General features: G+C 39.6%; 1 protein-coding gene across 3 annotated transcripts in view; it reads right to left on the bottom strand.

Annotated features, from left to right (window-relative positions):
* The window catches only part of IPO11 (importin 11), a 72,115-nt gene that overhangs the window by 37,095 nt on the left and 8,976 nt on the right, over positions 1 to 26,044 (bottom strand). For all 3 annotated transcript variants that reach the window (XM_082241847.1, XM_082241846.1, XM_082241845.1), the window contains exons 3-22: positions 25,822 to 25,922; positions 22,538 to 22,610; positions 20,928 to 21,131; positions 16,981 to 17,113; positions 16,122 to 16,180; positions 15,004 to 15,052; positions 14,179 to 14,249; positions 13,649 to 13,841; positions 13,380 to 13,532; positions 13,103 to 13,146; positions 10,634 to 10,724; positions 9,521 to 9,568; positions 8,901 to 9,006; positions 7,764 to 7,890; positions 5,405 to 5,438; positions 5,240 to 5,280; positions 4,098 to 4,214; positions 3,412 to 3,525; positions 1,947 to 2,062; positions 569 to 645 (exon numbers count right to left, since the gene is read on the bottom strand). In XM_082241847.1, the coding sequence (XP_082097973.1) occupies positions 569 to 645; positions 1,947 to 2,062; positions 3,412 to 3,525; positions 4,098 to 4,214; positions 5,240 to 5,280; positions 5,405 to 5,438; positions 7,764 to 7,890; positions 8,901 to 9,006; positions 9,521 to 9,568; positions 10,634 to 10,724; positions 13,103 to 13,146; positions 13,380 to 13,532; positions 13,649 to 13,841; positions 14,179 to 14,249; positions 15,004 to 15,052; positions 16,122 to 16,180; positions 16,981 to 17,113; positions 20,928 to 21,131; positions 22,538 to 22,610; positions 25,822 to 25,922 (1,951 nt within the window). The remainder of the gene's footprint in view (positions 1 to 568; positions 646 to 1,946; positions 2,063 to 3,411; positions 3,526 to 4,097; positions 4,215 to 5,239; positions 5,281 to 5,404; positions 5,439 to 7,763; positions 7,891 to 8,900; positions 9,007 to 9,520; positions 9,569 to 10,633; positions 10,725 to 13,102; positions 13,147 to 13,379; positions 13,533 to 13,648; positions 13,842 to 14,178; positions 14,250 to 15,003; positions 15,053 to 16,121; positions 16,181 to 16,980; positions 17,114 to 20,927; positions 21,132 to 22,537; positions 22,611 to 25,821; positions 25,923 to 26,044) is intronic.

Genomic DNA, 26,044 nt, shown 5'->3' with positions numbered 1-26,044 from the left:
ATGTGCAGAGACAGGGACAGGAAACAGCAAAGAGCAAAGGCTTGCAGTGTCACAGAACAGTGTAATGGTATACATTTTCAAAAGAGCTAAGAAATACCTACTTTTATTAAAAGGTTCTCCAAAACATGAACCATAAAGGTTATACTTGGTTAATGAAAATACTACAAAATAGTGAGTGTTAAAAAAAAATAGAATGCAGTCGACACATTGCTATAAAAATAGTAGATACAAATAAGGACTCTATAATGATATGCACACTTAAACTGGGCAAATCCCAGTGGAATTTCAGCTTCTTAACTGTCCCTGGATTGCGGCTTTTATGGATGCAGAAGAATATGCATCAAATATACAGAAGGCAAATTGTGTACAAGACATGATTCAGGGTTTGTTTTTTTAAATTGTTAGATCTTATCACTAGGCTCTTCCTTGGAAGAGATGTACTTATTCATCTGCTTACATGAACAAGTACAAATAGTAAATAACATGGCACATGAAATACTGCTAGATAAGTTATGAATGTAAATGGTATCCATGCACTTCATATTAGATTTAAATATTGATAACTCACCAAGAAGAGCAGACATGTTCTGAAAAATTCGCAGCAACTCTGGGGTAAGGCAAGGGCTATTCTCTAATGTTACTAGCCTAGGGAAGGGAGGAAAAATAAAAAAAAACTCATTTATCATTGTTTCCATTAATATGTTTCTTTAGATCTTATTTTATGGTTTGTATTCTGAAATAAGAAAGACCTGCAACAGGTATTGTAGCTTTTCTATGTCTGTATACCCTAGAACTCAGTGAACATTATTATGTTTTTAAACTCCTTTATCAGTCAAACTACAAACGAAGGTCGTCGTCCTGTGATTATACTGTAGCTCCTAGAGTCAATGGTAACTATTAAAAGTGAAGCTTTCCACTCTGGTCAACTCTCAAAGTCAGCTGTTTCCAAATCTGTCACTTACACATATTATTTAAAATTAATATTTAAAAGCATGCTTGGATATCTAGACTACAAATATATTTATTTATTTAAAACCATGTATAAAATGCTCAACAGTCAAAAGTATAATGGTCGTGTACAAAACATAGTAATAAAACAATACTAATACATTAAATTCAGCAGTAAAACTGGAAAGGAACTGTTGGATCAGAATGCAGGAAAGGAGGTTAAAAGATGCTGGAGTTTTTTTCCCCTTTAAAAAAAATGTACTGTATTTTTTGCTCTATAAGACGCACCAGACCACAAGACACACCAAGTTTGGGGAGGAGGAAAACAAGAAAAAAAATATTCTGAATCTCAGAAGCCAGAACAGCAAGAGGGATCGCTGCGCAGTGAAAGCAGCAATCCCTCTTGCTGTTCTGGCTTCTGGGATAGCTGCGCAGCCTGCATTCGCTCCATAAGATGCACACATATTTCCCCTTACTTTTTTAGGAGGGAAAAAGTGAGTCTTATAGAGCAAAAAATACCATAGCTCCCCCAGTGACTTACTAATATAATACCCTACATCAAGAGTGGGGAATCTTTTCTAGCCTGAGGGCCACATTTCTGTCTGGGGGCATCTGTCCATGGTGGGCCTGGCCAAAACAATCATTTTCTTATTTTCATAGGGCAGGCTACATCATTACTGTTGTTGTTGTTGTTGTTGTTAGAATTTATATACCCACAGGCCTCAAGGTAGTGCACAGGATAAAATCAGAATATAAAACCAGACAAAAGCCACACACACACCTCACAAAGATTATTACAGTATTCCAGCTAGGCTGAAGCACTGAATGACACAGGGCAGAGTGAATTCTGAGGGCAAATTAGGAGGCCCCTGGGCCAGAGGCTCACCACCCCTTCCCCACGCATTCTGATCCTTCAACATACCCCAGTCACATTCCTTACCCAAATTCAAGTATAAAATTGCTCTGGTTTTCTGAAGGGAGTGGCACAAAATGCTTACCACAATTCTAGTCCGTCTTCTAGAAGATACACATGAGGGGGCTGGGAAACATCAGTGCTTAGCTGAATAACCGGGAGCAGGAATGGATAAAGATTCTTGCTATCTGCTCCTAAGCCCTGAAGAAATAATAATAACACATTGATCAGAACACCTGAGGACTTGCTGCTACAAACAGGAGCGATAGCAGATTATTGAAATTTTTGAAAAGGCTTTTAGGAAAAGAACGATATAAGTAACTAGCCGCTATAAAAAGCCGGCAAGTGACTCTACTTTGAAGTAATTAGAACAGTCAGTTTTTTGGATAAGGCTTGGCTGAGTGGGATACGAACCTCAGAGAAACAGGATTAGATACAATACTGTATTCTCTGGTTCACAGACTAGATATGAAAAGGGGCAGCTTTCTCAGCTTGAACAACTTTCTTTTGTTAAAATGCCACTCTCCTGACTCCACACTATGGTTCTACATCAAACTTCCAAGAAGCAACGGGAGCAAAACACGTACCAGTAAACGCTCCAATGCCCTCTTCTTCCAGTTCAGAAGACTGGAGAGAAAGATTGGACAGGAGGGCTTATTGCAAGGAATATGGACTCTTAAAGAACAAAAAATTATCACAATGTGGCTGGCATGGTTTTTCCCCCCTCTGAGAACACTTCCTCATAATACTCACCAATGAAGATTAGAAAGAATTAAGCTAAAACTGGGTTTCACTTAGAAGTCACTAAGAGCTTGATTTATATGACAAGAGCTGCCAATCTACACCAAACAGCCCTAAATTTTAAACCTGCATTTGTGGACAGGCTACTGCTACTCAGGTAAAAATTCTACAGACACACTTCTCCTTATGATGCGTTACACATCCCAGGGACTCATAACCGCTGCATAAAACAGATTCCAAGGCTAAGTCCTGAGCAATGACCCACATAAAATCCCGGTAATAACCTTAATGGTTTAAGTATATTATTGACTCTATGCAAGCTCTGTCCAAACTAAACTCCAGGTACATTAATTGACAGTAAAAGGACACGACCTTGTGCAAGTGTTGCCACTGTGTTTAAAGAACGGGTCTTTCAACACATTCTGTGTTGATTTTGTGCTGACTGCCAATACTAACCCAAGAAAATAATTAGTACGGAGAGGAGTAGCAGCTATTCCAGAGTATTATCTTGTATAAACTTATGGATGAAGGCAGTTGAGCTGTGAAACGTTAGGCAACTGAAAGCAGGGGCAGTGGGGGGGGGGGAGACATAGAGAGAGACAAAACTGGCTTGCTCAAGGCCCTAAAAGCTTATAATAAATATTTTGGAAGGAGGATTAGCATTGGAGGAATGCACACTTCTTAGGGGTTCAAGGTACGCTGCAATGTTTTGATGTGGGTTCCCACTTGTTCTATCTAAAGTTTTAACAAGCTACAACACAAGCTAATGATCAGAGAGTGGAAAGAAGAAAAAACATCATATATTTTACCTGGACAAGATGTATTAGGGTAGTAAGGATAGCACACCTCAGCATATTGTGCTCTTCACTTTGTTTCCAAAGGAGAGGTAAATACTGAACCAAGCATCCTACGTAAGGTCTTATCTGTGGTTAAAATAAAGCAGTACAATTTTAACAGTTAGCTCTTAAATTCTCATAGATTACAACCCTCCCCGTAAGATTTTGTAGGAACAGCCTCAGGGGAGAATAAAAGGTTTCATAGGGACGAATGAATTATAATTTTACTGTCTTTTCCCCAGTTACTGTTAGCTGCTTTGGGCCGTCGCCACCCCCACCCACCAATAAGGAGTGCTACAACTGTATGGAAATCAACATCAATGCGTTCACAACCCATGTAAAGTAAGTGATAAATTACTAAAGATAACAACTTCAACTTGCTTGTTCAGGATTGGGACACACAAAGAATGCCTGAGAAAACATTCCAATGTCTGGCGAGTTTGTTACAGAACTTTGAGTGGCTGGACACTATCAAGGTTCCCCCACTCCCTCAACATGTCTAAAGGGATTTGTTCAAACAGTTCAAATGCTTAAAGCGGGGTGGGGATAGTGTTGGAACTGCAAACGCAGAAATAGGCCAATATTTAATGGTTTCAAAGTCTTGTGTTCCTATGAATTTAGATGTGCAACAGTTTTTTCACTCTGAGGTGTCAACTTACTTGCATGTTGACTCTTTCAATTACACAAGACAGAACATGAAGAACTTGCATCTTTGTGTCACATTCTCTAACTTCTTGAAGAAGCTGAAAGAGCAGCGTAAACATAGATTCCAGATACTGCAAAAGAAAGACAACATGGGTCTGAGTTAGTAAGGACACTGATACAGCTCTTAACCATTAATTCAATTCCTCTAGGGACCAGCCACAAAAAATCAGGGTAGTGTCAGTTTAACATGGGAAGCAGTGGCCTGTGCCACATTAAATCCCTCTTCTCTGTTCCCATAGACCAAACTCCCAGAATATCCAAAGCTACAAATCCTGACTTATCCACCACTACTTACACCATATTGCCCCCAGGCCTCACCTTTCTTCTCAGTCTTTCCTTTCCTCAACGTCTTACTTTCTCTCTGCCATTTCTTTCCTCACATTGTACATTCTCTGTTCATCCCACTCCATAGGCCCCTTCTTCTCAGTCTATTCAATTTGCCCAATGAATTACTCTAGACTTCACTAATGGCGCAACACCAGCAGCTATGCCACACTACAAAATGGCTTCCTGTTGTAAAGCAGCAAAATGTAGGTCCAGCACTTCAGCAAAAGGCTTAAGAAGGTGAGGCAGAGACTTATAAACATCCCAAATAACTACCTTGCTAAGAATACACTATCGTAATCCCACCATGCAATGTCAGTGTGGTCTGCAAGATGCTAATCATATACAGAACAGGAGTGTATTTTAGAGATCCTACAAATGACTTCTATTATCCAGGGATGTGTCCAATGGTGCCATTCTACTTGCACAAGAGACAACTTTGCTCCTCCTTTCCCCAGCACCCCTTCTAAATCTGCTCCAGAGGATTGGAAGACTCTCTGAAGCAGATTGTGGAGGGGTGTTCAGAAAGAGATGAAGGGAAGGCAGTGCTGTGCAAGTAAAATTTTGCACATACAACATTTGATACAACTCCCAATTTCTTCCCCTACTTCTTCATGCAACGTTCTAATGGAATTTTAATTTTCACTTCTTAAGAAACACTACTGAATTCTAACCACACCAAAGTAAGTGATTGCATTTCAATTAAGTGGTTTTACTTGCTTTTGAATTTAGTACATGACTGGGGCACAGGGAAGGGGTCACATGCACTTACTGGTAGAAACTGATCAGTCCTAAACTCGAAGTCATCCACAGGTACAATGCAGTTAAGGAAAACCAAAATATTTGTGCAGTTATATTTTGAAATGAGCAACATTAAACCAAAGCATTTTCAGTGATTCCGTTAACAATGGAATACTTTAAATAAGGGAAAGGATATTTAGTTTCAGAGTTGTAGCTGTCTCAATACGGACCTGAAAGAAAATAATTAAACAAGAACAAATCATGTTGGTCAGTTAGATTTGTTTATAAAACATTTTCACAAGATATTCACAAAGTTGATACACAGTCCAACAAACTATATCTTTCATTTCTATTGGTTGATCCCTGCCCCACGACATAGAAACAGAATAACAAATTCAATTATTTGAGTCTTATATTTAAGAACTTGAGAGACCATTTTCTCCTTAAACATTTCACCAAGTGTTTTTCACCTCCTTATTTTCACTCTATTCCCAAATTCCTCATTTTTAATGTATCCAAAATAATGTATTGATGTGATGATCAAACAACCTTTGTTTCAGATTTGACAATTCAAAATGGTACTCAGTTGTCAAACTTGAGGACACAGGGGGAAGTGTATTTGAAGGTTGTTGGTTATTTTGTTTGGTACTGAAGATATTCTGGTTGAGAAGAAAGAGAAAATTAATATTGTGTAACAAGTCTGGGGTGGAATTTTTTCAGTGCGATATGGCTTTGCTTCAGACTGATATGCCTTACTGTTTGCCTTATCTTTCTTATTAAAATTTTATCCTTCTACAAGGCTATTCTTCCTGCTATTTGAACAAGCTGCCAGTCAGAACTACCAATTCAGCTGCTGTAAACGGCATTATAGCCAAACTTTATATTTTTAATTTCATAATGGAACACAATCTGAATTGATTTTGAGATGGATGTACTTTGTTCAAGTTAAAGATATACAGAGAAAATATATATTCAGTGATAGAAGGGTGGGTCAAATATTACACCATCAAAATATAAAGAAACTGAAGTTTATGATCACAGCAAAACTATGTAGATGTAGTCAAGTATCAAAGGCTCATTAATCAGCTTTGCTTGCATGAATGTGAACAGTGTAGTTATTCCTGTAAAACTTATCAGCTCAGTCCAGTAATTTGAGAGCCATATATCAAATGTGATGTACTTGTGTTTTCAAGTACTGGAAATTTATTATATTGTATTTTTTATTTTTAGTTTGATATTTAATTGCTTATTGTATGAGAGATGGACATTGGGTACTGGCAGGTCTATTGATGGTGCACTATTTCTCACCCTATGCAATTCAACCATGAGAAGAACAAAAATATTTTCTTTACCGAGCTGCAGAATCAGAAGGCAACTCTTTGTCCCACATTTATTTCTGTTTCATATATTGATACACCATTTAATACCAATGCAATCTTTAAGCAATTTACAAAAATAACATACACAATAGATATAGATATAACAAATGACTGAACTGGAAAACTGCAGTAACAAATAAAACAATAAAAATCCCCCCAAAGCAAAACGTAGCAGTACTTCTTGAAAATATCTAGAGTCAGGTATCCCTTCCCACTTCACGTGGCACATCCTGACTCACAATATGCAGCACCACTTACTAACAGCCAGATCTGGTATAGATAGACTCTGAACCAATCTGACTACTACAGAAACACAAATCATTCAGTACCACTACTCATCCTATTTTTCTCCCACACCTCATAGACATCCACCATTACACAATATCCCACCATCCATCCAATCACTCCAATATCTCCCTCTCAATCACCTAAAGACGATCAGCAATCACTCCATCCATTCTACTAAATGTGCACTGCAAAAACACCAGAAGACAAATGAAATCAACTGACAGAACTGTACAAGATATCAAACCCAATGGCCACCCATCAAACAAGCAGATATATTGCACTAGACAGCAATCTGACTTTCATCCAGGTTGTTCTTGCCCATCCAAGACTCTCACTTGATGGGCATTGAAAATGACTGATCATTGCAACTCAAGGCCTGCCTACTGGATCTGGTCTGGACATTTAAAGCAGCTCTACAAATGTATCTCAATGGACTGATCCCTCAGATGGTAGATATTGGCCTACTGGCAAAGTAGGAAAATTTCTCCAATATACAGCATGACCCATGATCTATTGCATACATGTTCTGCAAATATATACAACGGCGGATCATTCTCACAAATTCAACTAGTCCTCTGTAAGGACTGGGGTGGTCTAGAAAAGCTTCCATACAAAACTATAGTTCACTTTTCCACAGCTTTCAGGGGCATAGAGATTATCAAAGTTAATAAAACTTCACAAACAGCTCGGGCTATGCATGTACTCAGAAGTGAGATTAATGGGACTTACTGTCAGGTAAGCCTATACAGAACTAAAGCTTGAGAGACCTTCCTAACACGAGAGCATGAACAAAAGCACATACCATTTGCAAGGTAGAAGAGAAAGGCCAGTTACATGAAAAATAAATACAGTACGGAGTATTTGTCAAAGAGATTGATCTATACGTACCACTAAGTCTTGGTCTTGAAGCAAATTACAAATTGCTTCATACAGCATTGGTCTCAAGTCAGACTTGAATTTCACAGAAATCCATTGTCCAATTAGCCAGATCACTCGCCGACGGATTGGTTTATACCTTTAAACATAACAAAAATTATTACGTGAAGAAAGGGCTTTTAAGATTGTATTGCATTAAATTGTTTAAGGGTCAATATCAAACATGCTTATCAGTACTGTAATTTCTGCCAACAAAGTGTGAACACGTGTTTGTTTTTATAATCAACATCAGACTGCTCTGGTCTCCACCTCAGCCCCTGCAGAACACTGCAGAATAAACATTCCAAAGGTCTATTTCTATGGGAGAAAATACACATTAATTTCAAACAGGTAAATTTGCTTATTTAAATCATACAATATTAATGTTGAAAACATTCCATGAGTGAAATCTGTTGGAGGAACAGATTCTGCTGTCTCTAGGAAGATATTTTGGCACTACAATCCTCACAATTCTTAATATTAATTAGTGTCAAGGACAGAACTTTTATATTTTAAAAAGGTAAATGCCCTTGAACTAACACCTTAGTTTCATAAAGATCGGTCATCAAGTTTTTAGATTTTAATTTTATATTATGATGCACAGTTAGCTAATTCAAAGAATATTCAACACTACGCCTTGACAATAAGGGGATTATGATACAGTAAATCTTAAGATACTTTGCATTTTTGCAACCCAAGTGAAGTTGTTACTTATAGAGTGCTGCCAAGGTGCATGGTGCTGCAGGGCGATTTACTTGATTTCAAGCCCCATAAGACCTGCATGTAGCAAACCACACAACATGGACAAAGAACTGAGAGAAGTCAAAGTAGTCAAGGCAGCTGGCTGGGCCAACAGCTGTGTCAGGACCCAGATCTAGAACAAGAAGGCAAACCATTGGAGAATTCTATGCAATTCAAAACAGGCTGCCAGATCAAAAGCTGATGCAGCAATAAAAGATACTGCATATTTATTGCTTTTTTTGAAAGCAGAGAAATCTACTGCAAATACCAATGTGAAAGTGAAGAACTGCAAAGCATAACGGGAGAGTTAAGACTTCATACCAAAGCTCGCTGAATTTATATTGACAGCCAACAGAAAGGGACTTGTACCTGTTATGAGTGATTTGCAATTCCGCTAGCAGCTGGTTTCTGAACCACTGATCGAAATCCACACTGTCAAATAGCTCATATGCTGCCAGTCCAACTGCATTGTACACTGAAGGGGGGAAATGAAACAAAATATTGTAGCCTCTTTTGCAAAATGAATCTACTTAATTGAATTATGTCTTTTAAATACATCAATTCAACAAGAAATGTAACTCAGGTGCAAGGGTGTGGGGAGAGGGAGAGGGAGAGGGAGAGGGAGAGAGAGAGAGAGAGATGTATGCAACAATATCTGTGCGCAATCAGAACGGACTTCTGCAATGGGTCTTCACCTTTCTCTCCTTCCTGCTGTGGCCCACTTCCCATATGAAAAGAGGCTCCCCCAGTTAAGATGATATAGGAGTGCAGCTTTAATAAAAGCAACTTAAAAGAACAGTAGTTCCACAAAAACTACACCTCAAAAGCTGTGTTCCAAAGCTGTTGCAGCCCTCCCAACTTCAGTTGATTATTCCAATACTGGCTTTCAAAATCTTGGAACATTCTAACGCTGTCAGTTATTAGAACAGATTAAAAAAACAAGCAACTGCCAGTCTCTCCATTTAAAATGCGGAAAACACGGAATTTACCAGCATCTTTAATCAGCAGAGTTTGGGTATCATCCATGTTAGTAGGACCTGAAAATAAATAATTAAAAAGCAAGTAAATCCATAATGCAGCAAAATGTATTTAAATAAATAATATGCCGTGTTCATTGCAAAAGCAGGGTTTCTGATGCGTTAAGATTTTTATTCTTCCCCTTAAAGTGGGAAGAGAGAATCTATGAGGGGCAAGTATTTTGGAGATTCGCCTAACAATATACCGTATTTTTCACTCTATAACACACACCCGACCATAACACACACGTAGTTTTTAGAGGAGGAAAATCCGTAGGCATGCCACCCGTAGGCATTCCCTCCATAACACGCACAGACATTTCCCCTTACTTTTTAGGAGGAAAAAAGTGAGTGTTATGGTGCAAAAAATACGGTAATTTATTACACTGTATTGATGTTGAATACTTTAAGACACAGTGTAAAAATGTTAGAACGCAAATAGGATTTGAGTAAGAACAACATGGGGGGGCGGTATTTTATTGTGAGATAAGGCGAAGGTATAAAGCAACTATAATATGCAGCATGTGGCGAAATTAAAGCCCTGCTTCCATGTATTGAAAGACTGTGAAGAGAAGGTCGCAGGACCACATTACCAAAGTCTCCTCTTCTACACTCCCCAATGTCTGCGTGCTCAAACTACATTCAACAGAGAGTTCTATTTGCACACCAGTGTACATGTGTGGAGCTCCTCCACATGAAGTACGTTTGAATGTACAGACAAGCATGGAGCGTAGCCAGGGTTGCCTGGGTAGTCTCAAGGGAAACTGAGTTCACTAAGCTGATTTGGAAAGTCTTCTAGAGCAGGCATAGGCAAACTCGGCCCTCCAGATGTTTCGGGACTACAACTCCCATCATCCCTGACTACTGGTCCTGTTAGCTAGGGATGATGGGAGTTGTAGTCCCAAAACATCTGGAGGGCCGAGTTTGCCTATGCCTGTTTTAGAGTTTCATCCTTGTGTACGCATGCTTGACTACAAACGATACAAAAAGTATTAGGACTACTATTTTACAATGAAAATATTAAGTGCTGCTCAACGTTCCACACAATATATAATTTTAAACTAAACTTTTTTTTAAAAAAGGTACCTTGTAGAGTATGAACCATTTCTAGCAGAACTGGAGTGAGAGTCTGATTGTATTCATGAAAAATATCAATGAAGAGCACTTCTGTGCATGGCTGGGGAGTGAAAAGAACTGTTCATTATTTAGGGCAAAAATATGTTAAACAAATTCATTTTAAAAAGGCACTATTGAGGAAATTGCTAAATATGACAAGACAGCAAAAGTGAAACACATCCTGTAATTATAAACATTGGGAAATTGTTCTTAAAGGTATGAACTGAGCATTTACAAAGTACATTAATACAACTGAGCCCCAAACAGACACAACTGACCGAAAATAATGAGTACAGAATTCGCTTGAAACGAAACCATGATCATAGCTGACTAGGGCTTAAGCTTTCAATCATTATGTGGCAATATTTCACCCATCACTACCACTAGGTGCAGCAGTTACTTAAGAGGTATAGACTACTTCAGAGGTACCCAAACTTTTTTCAAAGAGGGCCAGATTTGATTAAGTGAACTTGCGTGAGGGACTGACCAAAGTTTTTGAGTTTTTTTAAAGGATTGAAGTTGCTGATCTTTTTTTAGGATTTTACCCCAGGACATATACCGCCACAGGGGCCAGATTAAATCGACCAGCTGGCCGGATCAGGCCACCAAAACGGACTTTGGACATGCCTGGACTATTTGCTAAGCACAAGCTAAGACGTTGATCCAACAAGCAACACGCTCCCTGCACCTTCTTTTTTGACGAGCAGGGCAGGCACAGCTCTTAAAATAGCAAGTAGCCATTATCCTAGGACTTGAAAAAAATGAACCTATGCTGCCAATACTTGTAGTAGACCAGTATGAAGTAAGCAGCACATAAGCAGCCCACAAAACACTACCAAACCATTCTACGTTCTAAATCTTTTATTAATAATCCAAAAATTGAGAGAACACAATTTTAGCCACAAACAGAAAACTCATTCAAATTGTGTCCAAATGAAAGATTCAGTCTTTAAAGTTCCTTTAGCCAGGCTCCTTTAGATAAGTTTGATCAAACGCACAAGAGTTAGACAGGGTGATTAGAACGTAGAACGGTTTGGTAGTGTTTTGTGTGCCGCTTATGTGCTGCTTACTTCATACTGGTCTAATATCCTAGGACTTGGGAAGTAAGTGGACAGTCCCTTTAAGGGTTTGGGTCTGTGAGGTTTGTTTGCACCAGGGCTGGTATCTTCATGCCATTGCAAATGGAGGCAATGCAGGCGCCAGCTCAACATCCAATTTACTCAGTGGCCTCCCCCAGAAGAAGACTCCTCTCTGACAGGGGGCAGCTCTACAGCAGGAGGTATTGAACTGGGGTATCGAATGTCACACTCTTCTGCCAACCTGCCCGGTCCCTCCCCTGGATCCAAATCTCCACTCCCTAGACTACTGGTCTCCTCCCTGGGCTCAGATACTTCTTGGGGTCCAGATTTCACTTCCCACATCCTGCTAGGACCCTTCCAGCTCCAACTCCACAAGCTCCTCCCATTTCTCCTCTGGATCTAACCATCCCCTCCATGACGTATCTACAGGACTCATAACAAGTGTGAAAATAAATGCTTGAAAACATACAGAATCTCTGCTGTTAGGAGAGGAACTTAGGGAAGCCTGTGTGTGTGTGTGTGTGTGTGTGTGTGTGTGTACGCACACACATGCCAAAGCCCCTGACCAAGGCCACCATGTGGATCTGCACCTAGCGACAAAATACCGTATTTTTTGCTCTATAAGACTCACTTTTTCCCTTCTAAAAAGTAAGGGGAAATGTGTATGCGTCTTATGGAGCGAATGCAGGCTGCGCAGCTATCCCAGAAGCCAGAACAGCAAGAGGGATTGCTGCTTTCACTGCGCAGCGATCCCTCTTGCTGTTCTGGCTTCTGAGATTCAGAATATTTTTTTTCTCATTTTCCTCCTCCAAAAACTAGGTGTGTCATGTGGTCTGGTGAGTCTTATAGAGTGAAAAATATGGTATCTGCTTTGCTTTATGCCATGGGCAAGTCTGATGAAAGATTTCAGCAAGGGTTTCTATCCAGTAATAAACAAGGGTGTTATTACTTGCATCTATATCAGCATGACATACCAATTTCACAGAGAGCATGAACCCACAGAAGAGCTCCGCTGTGCTGATCACAACGCTTTCTATCCTTTCCTCCAGGAATACTTGGGACTTGAAAACTGCAGAGTTCAAAGACTGCACAATTATCACCACTCCGCTCTCTTCCTGGGTGGGAGGTTTAGCACTGGAGCAAATGGTCAGAGCAAGTGTGAAACCTTCCAGCCGTGAAGAAAACAATGTAGGAAACAGTAGCACAGCCTAAAGTCTGCCTGGATTTAGAGGTCTTTGGTAGCGTGCCAGAGGGTCCTGTCAGGGCTATGTACATACAGTAACGTCTAAAATATGGATTGCATCCCAAAATGTCAAGTTTAATGTAAGATCTCTGCGTGAATTTTAAGCAGTATGCTTACCCTGATACTATATTTCCAAGAATCTCCACCTGTCTCTTCCACAGCTGCAACATAAAAGTAAATAAATTTTACACAATCAAGTACATATTGTTTTTAAATTACATATGTTGGTTAAATAAAAAAGTGCAACTTTGTACATAAAAGGGCTTCTGGAACTAGTTAACAATCATACAACATTACACATGCTGCTAACATCAACATTATTCCTAGATAATAATGGAAAGTACGCATTGTACCTTAAACTAAAATTTGGCTGAAATAAATAACAGCTTCTTACTAAAGCCTTCTGGGTCCTCTTCCCACATTGTTAACTCTTCCTCAGTTAGCAGGAAATACTGAGTGACCAACCGCCTGCATATCTCTGTTAATGTTGGGTATGTGAAGAACGACACCTTTATCTTATGAGCTTCAAGAGTTTCAGGGCTGCTATCTGCAGTAAAATAGTTCACGTGAAATAAATCCATAATTCATTCATCTATGTCCAAAAAGGAATAAATCACTATCAAGACTTATATAACATTTAAAAAATGAAAAGAGCCAAATTACCTTCCACATTTTTGGATGGCTTGTAAGCATAATTTTTGACTATCATCTTAATCAGATTCATGCACTGGACAATAAATCGCTCAAACACAACTCCTTTGCCAGCCTCTGTGAAAACATAGCTGACAGCAAATTCCAATGATCTCTGAATTAGAGGGGTGAATGAAAAAGGATGCTGGTCCAAGAAGTCTAAAAGCTAAAAAGCAAGGGGGACAGTAACAGGATTATTGTAAGAGAAATACAAACCAAAAACACAATTGGTTAATAATGAGAGATAAATAAATAAGAAAGTGTATTACAAAAACCAAAAATGCAATTGAAAACAGCTTGTTGATATAGTCAGTTTTTTAGAATGATGAGTTGGATGTTCTGTGTCTACCTCCATCCCAGGCCCTTCCCCTTCATTTATTCTGCTGAACTGATCCATTTTTTAAAAAAGACAGTATTAAAACTGACTAGTCCATGAAGCTAATTCGCTAAGAATATTTGGCTGAAAATAATCTAGTGAAATTTACCACTTTAGTGAAACTTACCACTTTAGTAAAAAGAATTATAGTCTTTTCTAGGCGATCTCTGCAGACGTGATCTGCTTCTATACTTTTACCTGGTAAACAACAGCAAAAAAATTCAATTATTATTGACAGCCAAAGGAGAAGACATGCTTGTCTGTTGTAGTAAACACGCAAAAAAAGAAAAAAAGCCTTGTGGCACCTTAAAGACTAACAGATTTACTGCAGCATAAGCTTCCTTTAAGTGTAACTGAAAACTGCCATATTTTGTAAAGTAAAATTGGTGCCTCAGAATTAACAATATTCCAACTGAGCGAAATGCACATTTTAGGTACATAGATAGAAGCTGTGATGTGATGAACAACACACTCAAGAGAAACATAACATAAATAACGGATAGGAATTTGTATATTCCACATAGTTGCTGTAGTTGTGGTGAGGAGACTGAGCCAGGAAGTTTCCAGTTTGAATTTCAAAACCCATACATGCATTCTTGTGAACATCTTGGTTAAATGGCTTCTTTTTTTCTGTTAATTGTTGCTAATATTAATTCCTTTGGTTAAGAAGCATTTGCCGTTTGGCAACAGAAACTAAACAGATCTTCTCAGAAGCAAGATCCTCTGAGTTCAATGGGATTTACTCCCAAGTAAGCATGCACAGAACTGCAGCCTAAAACTGCAACCTTAAACTGACTAGGGACAAGTCTCTTTGGATACAGCAGAATCCACTTCCAACAAGCAAAGTATTGCACTGCATGACACATTTTTTCCCCTGCTACCATAGATGGCACTATTTACCTTGAGGTGTAAAATATAATCCATAAGGCGGGACAATACTTCAGATACTTACTACACTCCAAAAATTGTTTCAACCGCTCAAATACTGCATGGAGAAATCCCTAGAAGATGTAAAAGCAACATTTTAAAGTACAAAAGGGTACAGAATTCCACATGTCAACCTATAAGCAATCATGCTTCTTTGCACAACATTATTATCTGCTCTAAAAAGTATTTAATCAACATAATAGGTACTGGGGGACCTCTCCCCAACATATATACATTTTTAACAAGCCTACTATACGGCAGCATACTTCACATTCCTTTTGTACCTGTTGTCACTACCTTAAAAGCTTTCAGGAAAATCAAATCGAATCAAGTCAAATTCAGTAAGTAAGTAAGTAAGTAAAATATATACCCCACCCATCTGGCTGGGTTTCCCTGGTCACTTTATTAAAAACACAACAAAACATCAAACATTAAAAGCTTCCCTAAACAGGGCTGCCTTCAGATGTCTTCTAAAAGTCAAATAATTGTTTATTTCCTTGACATCTGATGGGAGGGCGTTCCTCAGGGCGGGTGCCACCACCGAGAAGGCCCTCTGCATGGTTCCCTGTGGCCTCACTTCTCGCAGGGAGGGAACCGCCAGAAGGCCCTCGGAGCTCAGTGTCCAGGCTGAACGATAGGGGTGGAGATGCCACAATATGCTACAATATGCTAGGTAAAGGTCCAGTCGTGACCGACTCTGGGGTTGCAGCGCTCATCTCACTTTATTGGCCGAGGGAGCCGGCGTACAGCTTCCAGGTCATGTGGCCAGCATGACTAAGCCGCTTCTGGAGAACCAGAGCAGTGCACGGAAACACCGTTTACCTTCCCGCCGGAGTGGTACCTATTTATCTACTTGTACTTTGACGTGCTAGGTTGGCAAGCCCAAGAGGCTCAGTGGTTTAGACCACAGCGCCACCCAAGTCCCTTTCACAATATGCTACGCTGATTCTAAACCTGCACGGCCAGGCGTCGAAAGGGCACCCGTACAAGCATCAACTCCTAACTTCTTGCCAGACAAATCTTTTCTAGACATCCATTGTAGTATTAACACTGTCGCAGTTTGAAGATGAAATTTAAATCATAATGGGAAAGAAGGGGCGAGGCCCAATATACTTATACAAATAAAGGATCCGCCTTGCTTACCATCACCTCTACGTTCCGATGAGGTTCCACAAACCCATGAACAGTCAATTTACGAAGCACTGAAAAATGAAGTAATGTTACTGCCCCATAAAATATTACTACTCCCATGAAAGCCACTCATGGTCTAATAGCCAACACAGTGAACAACCGCTGTGGCAAAATGTTTCCACTTCTTAAAATATCAAACATTTCTTTTAAAAATAATAATCAAATAAACTGGAAGTTTTAAACATTTGGCTTCTCACTCTATCATGACATTGTTAGTATTCCACTAATGAGCAAAACCAGCAACAGATAAAGAAAGAAAATCTAACAAAACCAGTTCCAAAGGGTCACAGAATATTTTGGTTGCCGTTTCAAGAGCGAATGCGATCTTTCCACCCAGACTTCCATGTCTTAAAGCAGGAATCAAATATGCTCTTTCAATATTTTTATGATAAGCTGCGGCTCAAGACAAAACATGTATGCAAGTTGAAACAAAGAGTGCCAAGAACATAATGAATGTGCAGTTTGGAACAAAGAGTTTTTGGATGGAACATCCTACCAGTATAAAATATGAATGGCTCAATTTTACCTGGCCCTGTAGGAGAGACATACAAAATGCTCTTAGGAATCATGGGCTTTCAAAATTAACATAAATCTGTATTCCAAGACCAGTTTAGAAAAGCACCAAGTGCTGGAAAGAATTTTGCATACCCCTCAGCAACCAGTGAATGACACCAATAAAATAAAATCTCTTATGATCCCTATGCAAATGCAACTCTCTGAAGAGACAGAATGTCTTACTCCATTAGTAGAAAATTTGAAAGCCCACCTTATTGTGCACATTCATGCTGATATGACACATTTTGTTAATTACCTTTCAGTGATAAAAGAGTTCTTTCTAGCGAGTTGCTCATAGCAGTTTCATCTTTAGTACAAATCTGTTGAAGGAATGTATCTGTATGGTGATTCCACAGGGAACAGGTAAAGCTGTAAATTCCAGAAGCTAACTGCAATGTAAAAAATAAATAAATTACTAGTCAAAATAGTTCTTGTTAATGGAACACAATGAACCAATCCAACTATATTAATCATGCCTAAATCCCATGGAAAGTAATGGTGTTTAAGGTAGTCATGACTAACTTGTTCCAATGGATTAATTAGGACACAGCAGCACAATGCAAAGTACAATAAGTCTCAGTGAGCTCAAAGAGGTTTACTTTTTAATAAGTGTATTTTGGAATACAGCTTCACTCATGACTATTTTAACTGAAACTGTTCTTAACAGTGTATATTTTACAGTGATGGAAAATCATCTATGGTGAAAAGCAGTTTATAAATATCGGGGGGAAATAAATATTTTTAAAAATAAAACGGTTCTGGTCTCGAAATATAATTAAGGATCCACAGATCATGTGCTCCTTTCTTCTCACTAAAGTCTCCTCTATGCCTTTAAGGGAACTACCTATCTTAACCACTGTTGAAACTAACCAGATCCCAAAAGTGGAATGCGAAACATGGTTGTGATGAGACTCAATTCCAATCACTTAACAATGGTTGAACATTTGGAGCCTTTACATAAATATGGAACACTCATTTGTTCTTAGTCTGAAACAAGCTGAAGAAAATTATGCATATTCCTATGCACAAAGCAAATAAAATCTAGCCACATCCAGTCTCACATTGAGAGAAAATGTTTCCTTTTCAGCAGAATTGAGACAAACATCAGTGTATGCGAATACTTCTACTGAGTTTTACTAAACTCACTGGCAGACTTTGTCCCAGTTCAGATCATCATAAACCATGTGGTTTTGATGATCAGCAACGTACCATGGTGAGCCTTGGCCTTTCACAATCCCCCTTCCCCACTCCTCTGCAGGTAAGAGGAGAGTGAAAGGTTCCAATTGCAGTTTTAAAGCAAACCGCAATTTTGCATCACATATGAATTCAGGGATGTTTCAGTGTATCTGAAGAAGTGTGCATGCACACGAAAGCTCATACCAAGAACTAACTTAGTTGGTCTTTAAGGTGCTACTGGAAGGAATTTTTTTATTATGAATTCAGGGAGTTGAGGTTTGTTCTAAACATAATCAGTTAAAACAGTTTCAGGATCAAACTTGATATTCTGTTTTGTTTTAACTGTACTTGATCAGAACAATCCACAGTTCCTTGAGTTCACATGTGGCACAAAACCGTGGCTTGTTCTAAAAGTGAAAGCTCAGCTGTCTAACCTGCAAAGGGGTGGTGATGAGGAGTATGGAAGTGCAAGGCTAACCATGGTTTGTGACACAAAGTTGTGGCTTGCTCTCTCCTGTCACATATGAAGGAGGAAAGGTGAACACATGGTTCTCAATCATCTAAGTTATGGTTTAGAAAATTATCTGAATTGGACCTTTGTCATTAAGATTTCAGTAATGTACACAATGGCATGTGTACACAGAACTCAGACGTTAACATATACATTTCTGAAGGCGAGCCTATATGCTGTACTATGAAAACAGCTGTAGTGATTAGCAAAATGTACATGACAAAGTACAAGCTTGTCCTTAAACAAGCTGAAAAAATATTCCGGGTATAAGCATTGTAAACTATGATAATGACAGAAACACAGCTAAGCAAAATTCAAATTAATTAAACTTCCCCCACCCAAAGTTATTTAAATTATCTCAGAACACTGCAAGATGGAGACAGATGGCTGTAAATTAAAAAAATGTTGTGCAAGTACTTTTGTTTCAGACATAACCCAATTTGTCTTAAAATGCAATTGCTTTTCCAGAAAATAGATTGGTTTTCTTTTTATTCTGCAGGAATATCAGCATGCTTTCTACATATCAAAGATTCTACACACACCCTCTCTTGGGAGGAAGCCCCATCTGCTGTCCTGTACATTGTGCTCCAGACTGTTCAATATCACTGCCCTTAAAAAATGTTTATGTATTCCCACTGTAAACCTTTGTGTTGGGCTCATCAAAATTAAGCTTCTTGCATGGGGTTTATCATTTCAAAAAAGTACAGTTAAAGAAATATAAAGCCAGAGAAATAACCGAACAGGATCATAAGCTCACATACAATATCATAACTATTAATGCTTAATTCAGATCAACGTCGCAGTTTCTATTAAATAGAAAAGATCACCTTTACTAGTATAATGTGTGTAAGCATAATACCTAAACCTGGCTTGTTTTCCTTAGTTATGCTGCACCTGAATCTAAACCATGACTAAAGACTGCCTGCAAAGTAAGATGTGTACTTTGAATACACACCACACATTTAAAACACACACACCATGTCAGAAATCCTGTAAACTGCAGTTTACCCCTTACAGAGCTACAAATTTCCAACACCCTTAACAAACTACGTCCAAGGATTCTTGAGGCAAGAGAATGTTCTTTAAATGTATGGTGTGTATGAAGTTCATTTAAAATATTTTAGGCTGCTTTCCTAGTTAAGAAACACCAGGTGTATTAGAAAGAAAAGGCTGCGTCCTTTACATATGAAACAAATAAAATCCAAATACATTCACCCTGACCCTGAAAATAATGCATGCCTTCCCATTTCTCTTAGCAGCAATAGTAAAGTGCACTGAGGGTTTTGTGTGCCGTCTCCTCCCAACTCCATTTCAACATCAACCGTGGCATTACGTCTGCAGTGAGGGGGAAAACTTACAGTGGAAGAGAAAACAATAGTTTGAAGCTGGTTTCAAATGATAGTTTATAGCTAGCTGCTGGTTTATGTTAACCAAGGTGCAGACACAATTTTATTTCTTTGTTACACTTACCGTATTTTTCGCTCTATAGGACGCACTTTTCCCCCTCCAAAAATTAAGGGGAAATGTGTGTGAATCCTATGGAGCGAATGCAGGCTCCTTGGCTTCAGCGATAGCAGCGCAAAGCCTCTGAAGCGCAGGCGGAGAGCTCCCTCCATGCTCCGGAGGCTTCGTGTTGCTTTCGCTGAAGCTGCCTGAAGCCCCCGGAGCACAGGGGGAACTCCCGCTGCGCTCCGGGGGCTTCAGGCAGCTATCCGCAAGCCTTCGGAGCGCAGCAGGAGTTCTCACTGCGCTCCAAAGGCTTGCAGATAGCCGCCTGAAGCCTGGAGAGCGAGAGGGGTCAGTGAACACTGATCCCTCTTGCTCTCCGGGCTTCGCTGGAGAGGTGCTGCGGTTTTCGTTCTCTGCGCAGCGCCCCTTCAGCGAAGCGGGAGGAGAAATGGAAGGGGCTCCGTTTCTCCTGTTGCTTCGCTGAAAGGGCACTGAGCAGAGAGGGGGAGAATTTTTTTCCCCTGTTCTCCGCCTCCTATGGTCCGGTGCGTTCTATAGAGCAAAAAATACGGTATATCTCCTTCAACCCATTTTATCCTCACAATCCTGTGTGGTAGGTAAAGTTGAGAGACAATGACTGGCCCAAGGTCATCCAGAGAGCTTCATGGGAGATTTGAACCCTGGTCTACGAGGGTCTAGACCACTAGATCATGACAGTGGAAGTAGGGGGATTCAACAGTAGAGGAGGAGGTTGGATCTTTTCATCGTGGTCAGGAGACTGGGAAACATTACATTAAATTGACTGAGTTGTCTGATATTGCGCTGTAAAGGAGCGCTTGATCAAAATGACACATTTTGCCAGCAGGCTGTCATCAACTACAACAAAGGTTAAAAAGAAATACTTTCAACCTGGAGTTCCCCTGGGCAGCAGCTTCCTGTGTTTCCAGTTGCATGCTGCTGTCATATTACTCTCTTCTAAAATGTGGGGATCAGAAGAAATGAAATAGCATGCCTGATAGGAGAAACTAATCTGACTCAAAGCCTGCATTATTGGAAGGGATACTTACATCATAGAAAAGTTTTCTATCTGCAGCAAGCCGTTTAGATGCCAAAGTCTTTGTGACGTGGTAGAAGGTAAGTAGAGCTCTGTGCTGTCGAAGATCATCTTGAATTTTAACAGATTCGACAAGAATGGGAATAAGTTCCGGCCACTGCCTAGGGCAATCCAGCCTCGCGACTTTGGCAATCAACACAGAAATCTGAGTGGCAATCTGCAAAGGCAACCAAAGGAAACACAGTTAAGACAGCAGGCGCATATGGCCACAATCCAAAAGGGAGTCAGTCCTGGTTAAAGTGACTGGTTTCCATTTTAAATAGCCTCACACATCTGATGAAATTTCAGCTAGCATTTTGCTGAGTTTGGCGAAGCTGATAAATTAACTCAATTCAAAATTTAAGATTTCAGAACAAGGAATGTTCCTGTTCATTTTTCCAATCAGTTATTCTTTTCCCGCTCTGATCCAGTTTCCTATTTCCACTGCGCCAGAAGTCAGTCAGTATTCTATGGTCACTGAGCATGCTCAGTCCTCATGGGGTCTTTTGGGTCTTCCCAGCTCATAGGATTTTTTCCTTCCTCATCTGGAAAGTCTATTGAGTCCAGCATCCTGCTTTCACAGTCAGTGGTCAACCTATGGGAAGCCTATGGGAAGCCTGCCAGAAGCACAACAGCACTCTCCTGACCTGTGATTCCCCCCAAAAATGATATTCAAAAAATGATATTCAGAGGCATATTGCCTCTGACTGTGGAGGTAATCTTATCCTCCATGAATTTGTCTAATATTTGAAAGCCATCTAAGCTGCTGGCAATCACTATTCTTGTGGTGATTTCCACGGTTTATCTACACAGACAAAGTTCAAACACTCAGCTTCAGGGGATGTCCATGAGTTGTAGCATTCTAAGAACTTATCTCTACCCACTTTCTGTACACCATGAATAATTGTATACACTTTTGTTATGTTGCCTCTTACGTGACTTTTCTCTAAACTGAAAAGCCCCAAATTTTGTAACCTTTCCTCATGAGGGAACTGCCCCACCCCCTTAATAATTTTGGTTGCCTTTTCTGTAAGAGTCTTTAAAGGTCCACAAGACTCTTGCCTATCTTTGCTCCAACAAACTTTACACTCAACTGTCTCCAACTTGAACACTTTATCATCCTGCCCATCTCACCCCACAGATAAGGCTGTGTTGTCCCACATTTAACTGTCCAGAAATGCACATAACACCTGACAGCTGCCACTTTCTCAGATCAGGTGATAAATCTGATAAAAGTAGGCCATCATCATGCAAAATAAGCCACTTAGATGCTAAGGTTTTGTTCTGCCAACAATTCTACTGAAAATTAGGAACAGAAAACGAAGAGTAAAAATGATTAACCTTACAAATCTCTGACTTGTCTTCTACATGCACAATGGATACACTTGCCGGCTATGCTAATCTACCACCATTAATAATATCATCTCTATGAGATTTAGCAGGAATTATTTCTTCATTTAATAGGCCTCTTTCATAAAAAAAAATAATAATCCCAAAACCACTTAATTCTAATGTTAAACTTTAAAATTACAAGATACAGCCTTAGAGTGTTAATATGATTCTTTTTTTATAATAATCACTAACCTGATTTATTGGCTCATTGAAATTGGCAATAAGCCCTGCGCGTAATGTAGATTTCTCCTCTTCTGAAAGAGCACTGTTTTTAAAGAAATAAATACACATAATAGATGCAACTTCTCATTTCTTACTATCTAAACGTTTTGAGAGTTTCTTCTACTTAGCAAGAATACTGGAAGAATGACACATATTTTCCAGTAATGTTTGAGACAAGCCTAAAATCTACAGATTGGAGCCAAAGAACCATGTGCTGAAAGAAAATAGCTATTAGCACTATTCTGCAGACTTGTACAAGAGCTTGCATAAGTGTTGACGCAAGAGGTTCCACTGCAGCTCTTACATGTTTCCTGCTCAAGCTGAAGAATAGAAGTTGGGTGTAGTTCCACTTTTCTCCTGGAATAGCAGCAAGAGTAAAACAGTCCTTCCGGAAGTGGAAGATACCTTCGGATCCAACTGTATGATACCCAAGGAGGAATGCACAGGTTTCGCTTGCTTTGCTCATATAGGTCAGCAAGTGAGAATAAAAGCTGAATCTTTATTTTGGATCTTATTATTGATGTAGAAATTGTTCACTGAGGTCCAGCACCGAGGGCCTTCTGGCGGTTCCCTCACTGCGAGAAGCCAAGTTACAGGGAACCAGGCAGAGGGCCTTCTCAGTAGTGGAACCCGCTCCGTGGAACACCCTCCCACCAGATGTCAAAAAAACCCACCAACTACCAAACTTTTAGAAGACATCTAAAGGCAGTCTTGTTTAGGGAAGCTTTTAATGTTTAATAGGTTATTGTATTTTAGTGTTTTGTTGGATTATTATTATTATTATTACTTTGGTTGTGTATTTTTGAAGTTTTGGTTATGACTATGTATTTTCCTGCTTGGCAGGGGGTTGGACTCGATGGCCCTTGTGGTCTCTTCCAACTCTATGATTCTATGATTCTATGTTTGTAGTTATGTACAGTGGTACCTCGGTTTTTGAATGTCTTCATTGACAAACATTTCAGAACTCTCAATGCTGTAAACCCGGAAGTAAATGCTTCGGTTTTCGAACACGTCTCAGAAGTCGAACAGGAAACGCAGCTTCCACTGAGTGCGAGATCCTGAAGCCTAGCTGTCGGCTATGGAGTTTCGGTTTTCGAACGTTTTGGAACTCGAACAGTCTTCCGGAATGGATTACATTCGAAAACCGAGGTACCACTGTTATTGTTTATATGATGTAAGCCACCTTGAGCCTGCTTTTAACTTTGGAAAGGCCGCATACAAATAATATGATTGTTTGATTAACTGAAGAGACAGTTGAAAAGTTTTACATTTTATCAGTAAACTGTAACATAATGACGTTGATAAAAAGCTTAATTATTCAAGAGGCCAGTCTCTCTTTCTTTCCTGGGCTATGTCCGCAAACCTTCGCACAAAAGACTCAGATGAATTTTAAAATCAGATGGCAGTAAGTGGAATAAGGCAATAAGTGGAATAAGGCATAGCTGCTATTGAGAAAGATACTTCCACTCTATGTGGCTCTTCCCCTTATTTTTCTCAGGATCGTAGCTAAGAAACCAAGCTTTCAAAAACCATCAAAGTATTTTAGGAATTTAACTAGCATTAGGGGTCATATTTAAATGTTAGCATTAAGAAATGTTTCTGTGCCGTGTATAAATACATTTGTGGAAGTCCATGGGGAATGAAGAGATTTGTCACTTTTTAGGCAAGCGGAACGTTTTTCCAACTGTGAAAATGCATAACACAACCGAAAATGGAAAAGGATAAATTCACCCTACAGGTATACCCAGGTGCAATATTTCCTAAAGCACTTTAAGCATAAGGGTTTGTGTGGATGTTGAAAATGAAAAAACCAAACAGCCTTTTGGAAGCTGCTCATGTGATGCAATACTGACATCTGCAGGAATGTAGAAGTGATCTTTATTCCCCACACAGGAGTGTCACACAACCAGGTTTATAATTTAGCCATTTCCCTCCACCACTAAACAAAAATCTGATTACTTAGATAACATTTGTGAAGCTAGCTAAACCCATGAAATAAGATAAATAAATTATATTGTAGTAATAAAATATATTTGCACCAAGTTCTAGAACTACCTTCAGAAAATCTCAGAATTATTCTACCAACATATTTCCCCCATATACATGTCACAAATTAAGTTAAACGTGCATAAAGTTGCATTAAATATTTAGTCCTATGAAAGATACCAACCTAAAGTTATAGGAACTGGTGAAAACAAGGATGTAAAAAACAAACAGGAGAAGCTAATTTTCATTAATTAATAAAATGTAAAACTACTTCATCAAAGAATTCTCCAAACAGCATACAAATACAATTGCAGGGGAAAATGGTTAAATCCACAAAGCAATTTAAAACAAAGATACATAATCATTAAAAACACAGATAAAATTCAATGAAACTTTAAAAAAAATCATCAATTAAATCATAGGATTGCCAAAACAGAAAAGTTTTCAACGAATGTCTAAAAGAATATAGTGATGGCATTTGCCTAATGTCTCTGCAGCAATTTCCCCCTGCCTCAAACATGGCACAGGCTTGCATCAGTACAGTCTTAACCAGAGCTTATTGTTAACTTGGGTTTGAAGTTGGTGTCCAAACCCTTTGTAAAAGCAAGCCCTAATTATTGTTAGCCATTGATTAAGGTTGATCTCCACACAAGTCTTAACACCAGTTCAGCACAGAAAGAGCTAGAGAATTCTGAAATAAATAGAGGAATCTCTCCCTTGGTAAACTGCATAAAGGGATATACAGGGTAGGATATAAAGCAGGGGTTGGCAAGCTTACCAAATGATGGGCTGGTCCATGCTCCATCCGTTGGAGGATGGGTCGGAGCATGTGCACACGTGCACTCTTCTGGGTCGGAGGAGCGCCCGTGCGCACACACTATTTCTGGCGCTTCTCTGACCCAGATGTGCACCAGAAATAGCGTGCGCACATGCGCATGGGCGCTTCTCCATCCCGCACACGTGCACACATGCTATTTCTGGCTCACATCCAGGTCAGAGGAGCGCCCATGCACATGCACACAGGCGCCATCAACCCGGAAGTCGGTCCCTGCACCACACCGCGCCAGTAAGAGCGGGCGGCGGGGGGCTGCAGGGGTCACCATGGGCCGGATAGACAAGCCCCGTGGGCCGCTACTGACCTATGGGACTTAGGTTGCCGACCCCTGATATAAAGTCTTCAATCTGGTCTGAGCCACAAACATTTCTCATAACTGCAACTTTTAAAAGAATATATAGCAAAATAAGAGCACAGAGAATGTGTTCCTTACTGTGGTGCCACACGTCTCCAATAGCGGTCAATTCCATTTTTGAAGTAAAGCACAGCTAACCACCTCACATTTACATCCAAGGTGTGATTTGTGAAGATATTCTGGAAGAAAAGTATAGAGTTAAACATAGCTCTCTCTCTATAGTACACATCATTTTAGCACTGGAGAATGGCATAATGGTTGGAAGCCTCCATATTATACTAAACTGTGTGGATAGAAAATA

The sequence above is a fragment of the Podarcis vaucheri genome, assembly GCF_965113315.1.
Source record: "Podarcis vaucheri genome assembly, chromosome: 11".
Lineage (NCBI taxonomy): Eukaryota > Metazoa > Chordata > Lepidosauria > Squamata > Lacertidae > Podarcis > Podarcis vaucheri.
This window is presented reverse-complemented; position numbering and strand designations above follow the sequence as displayed.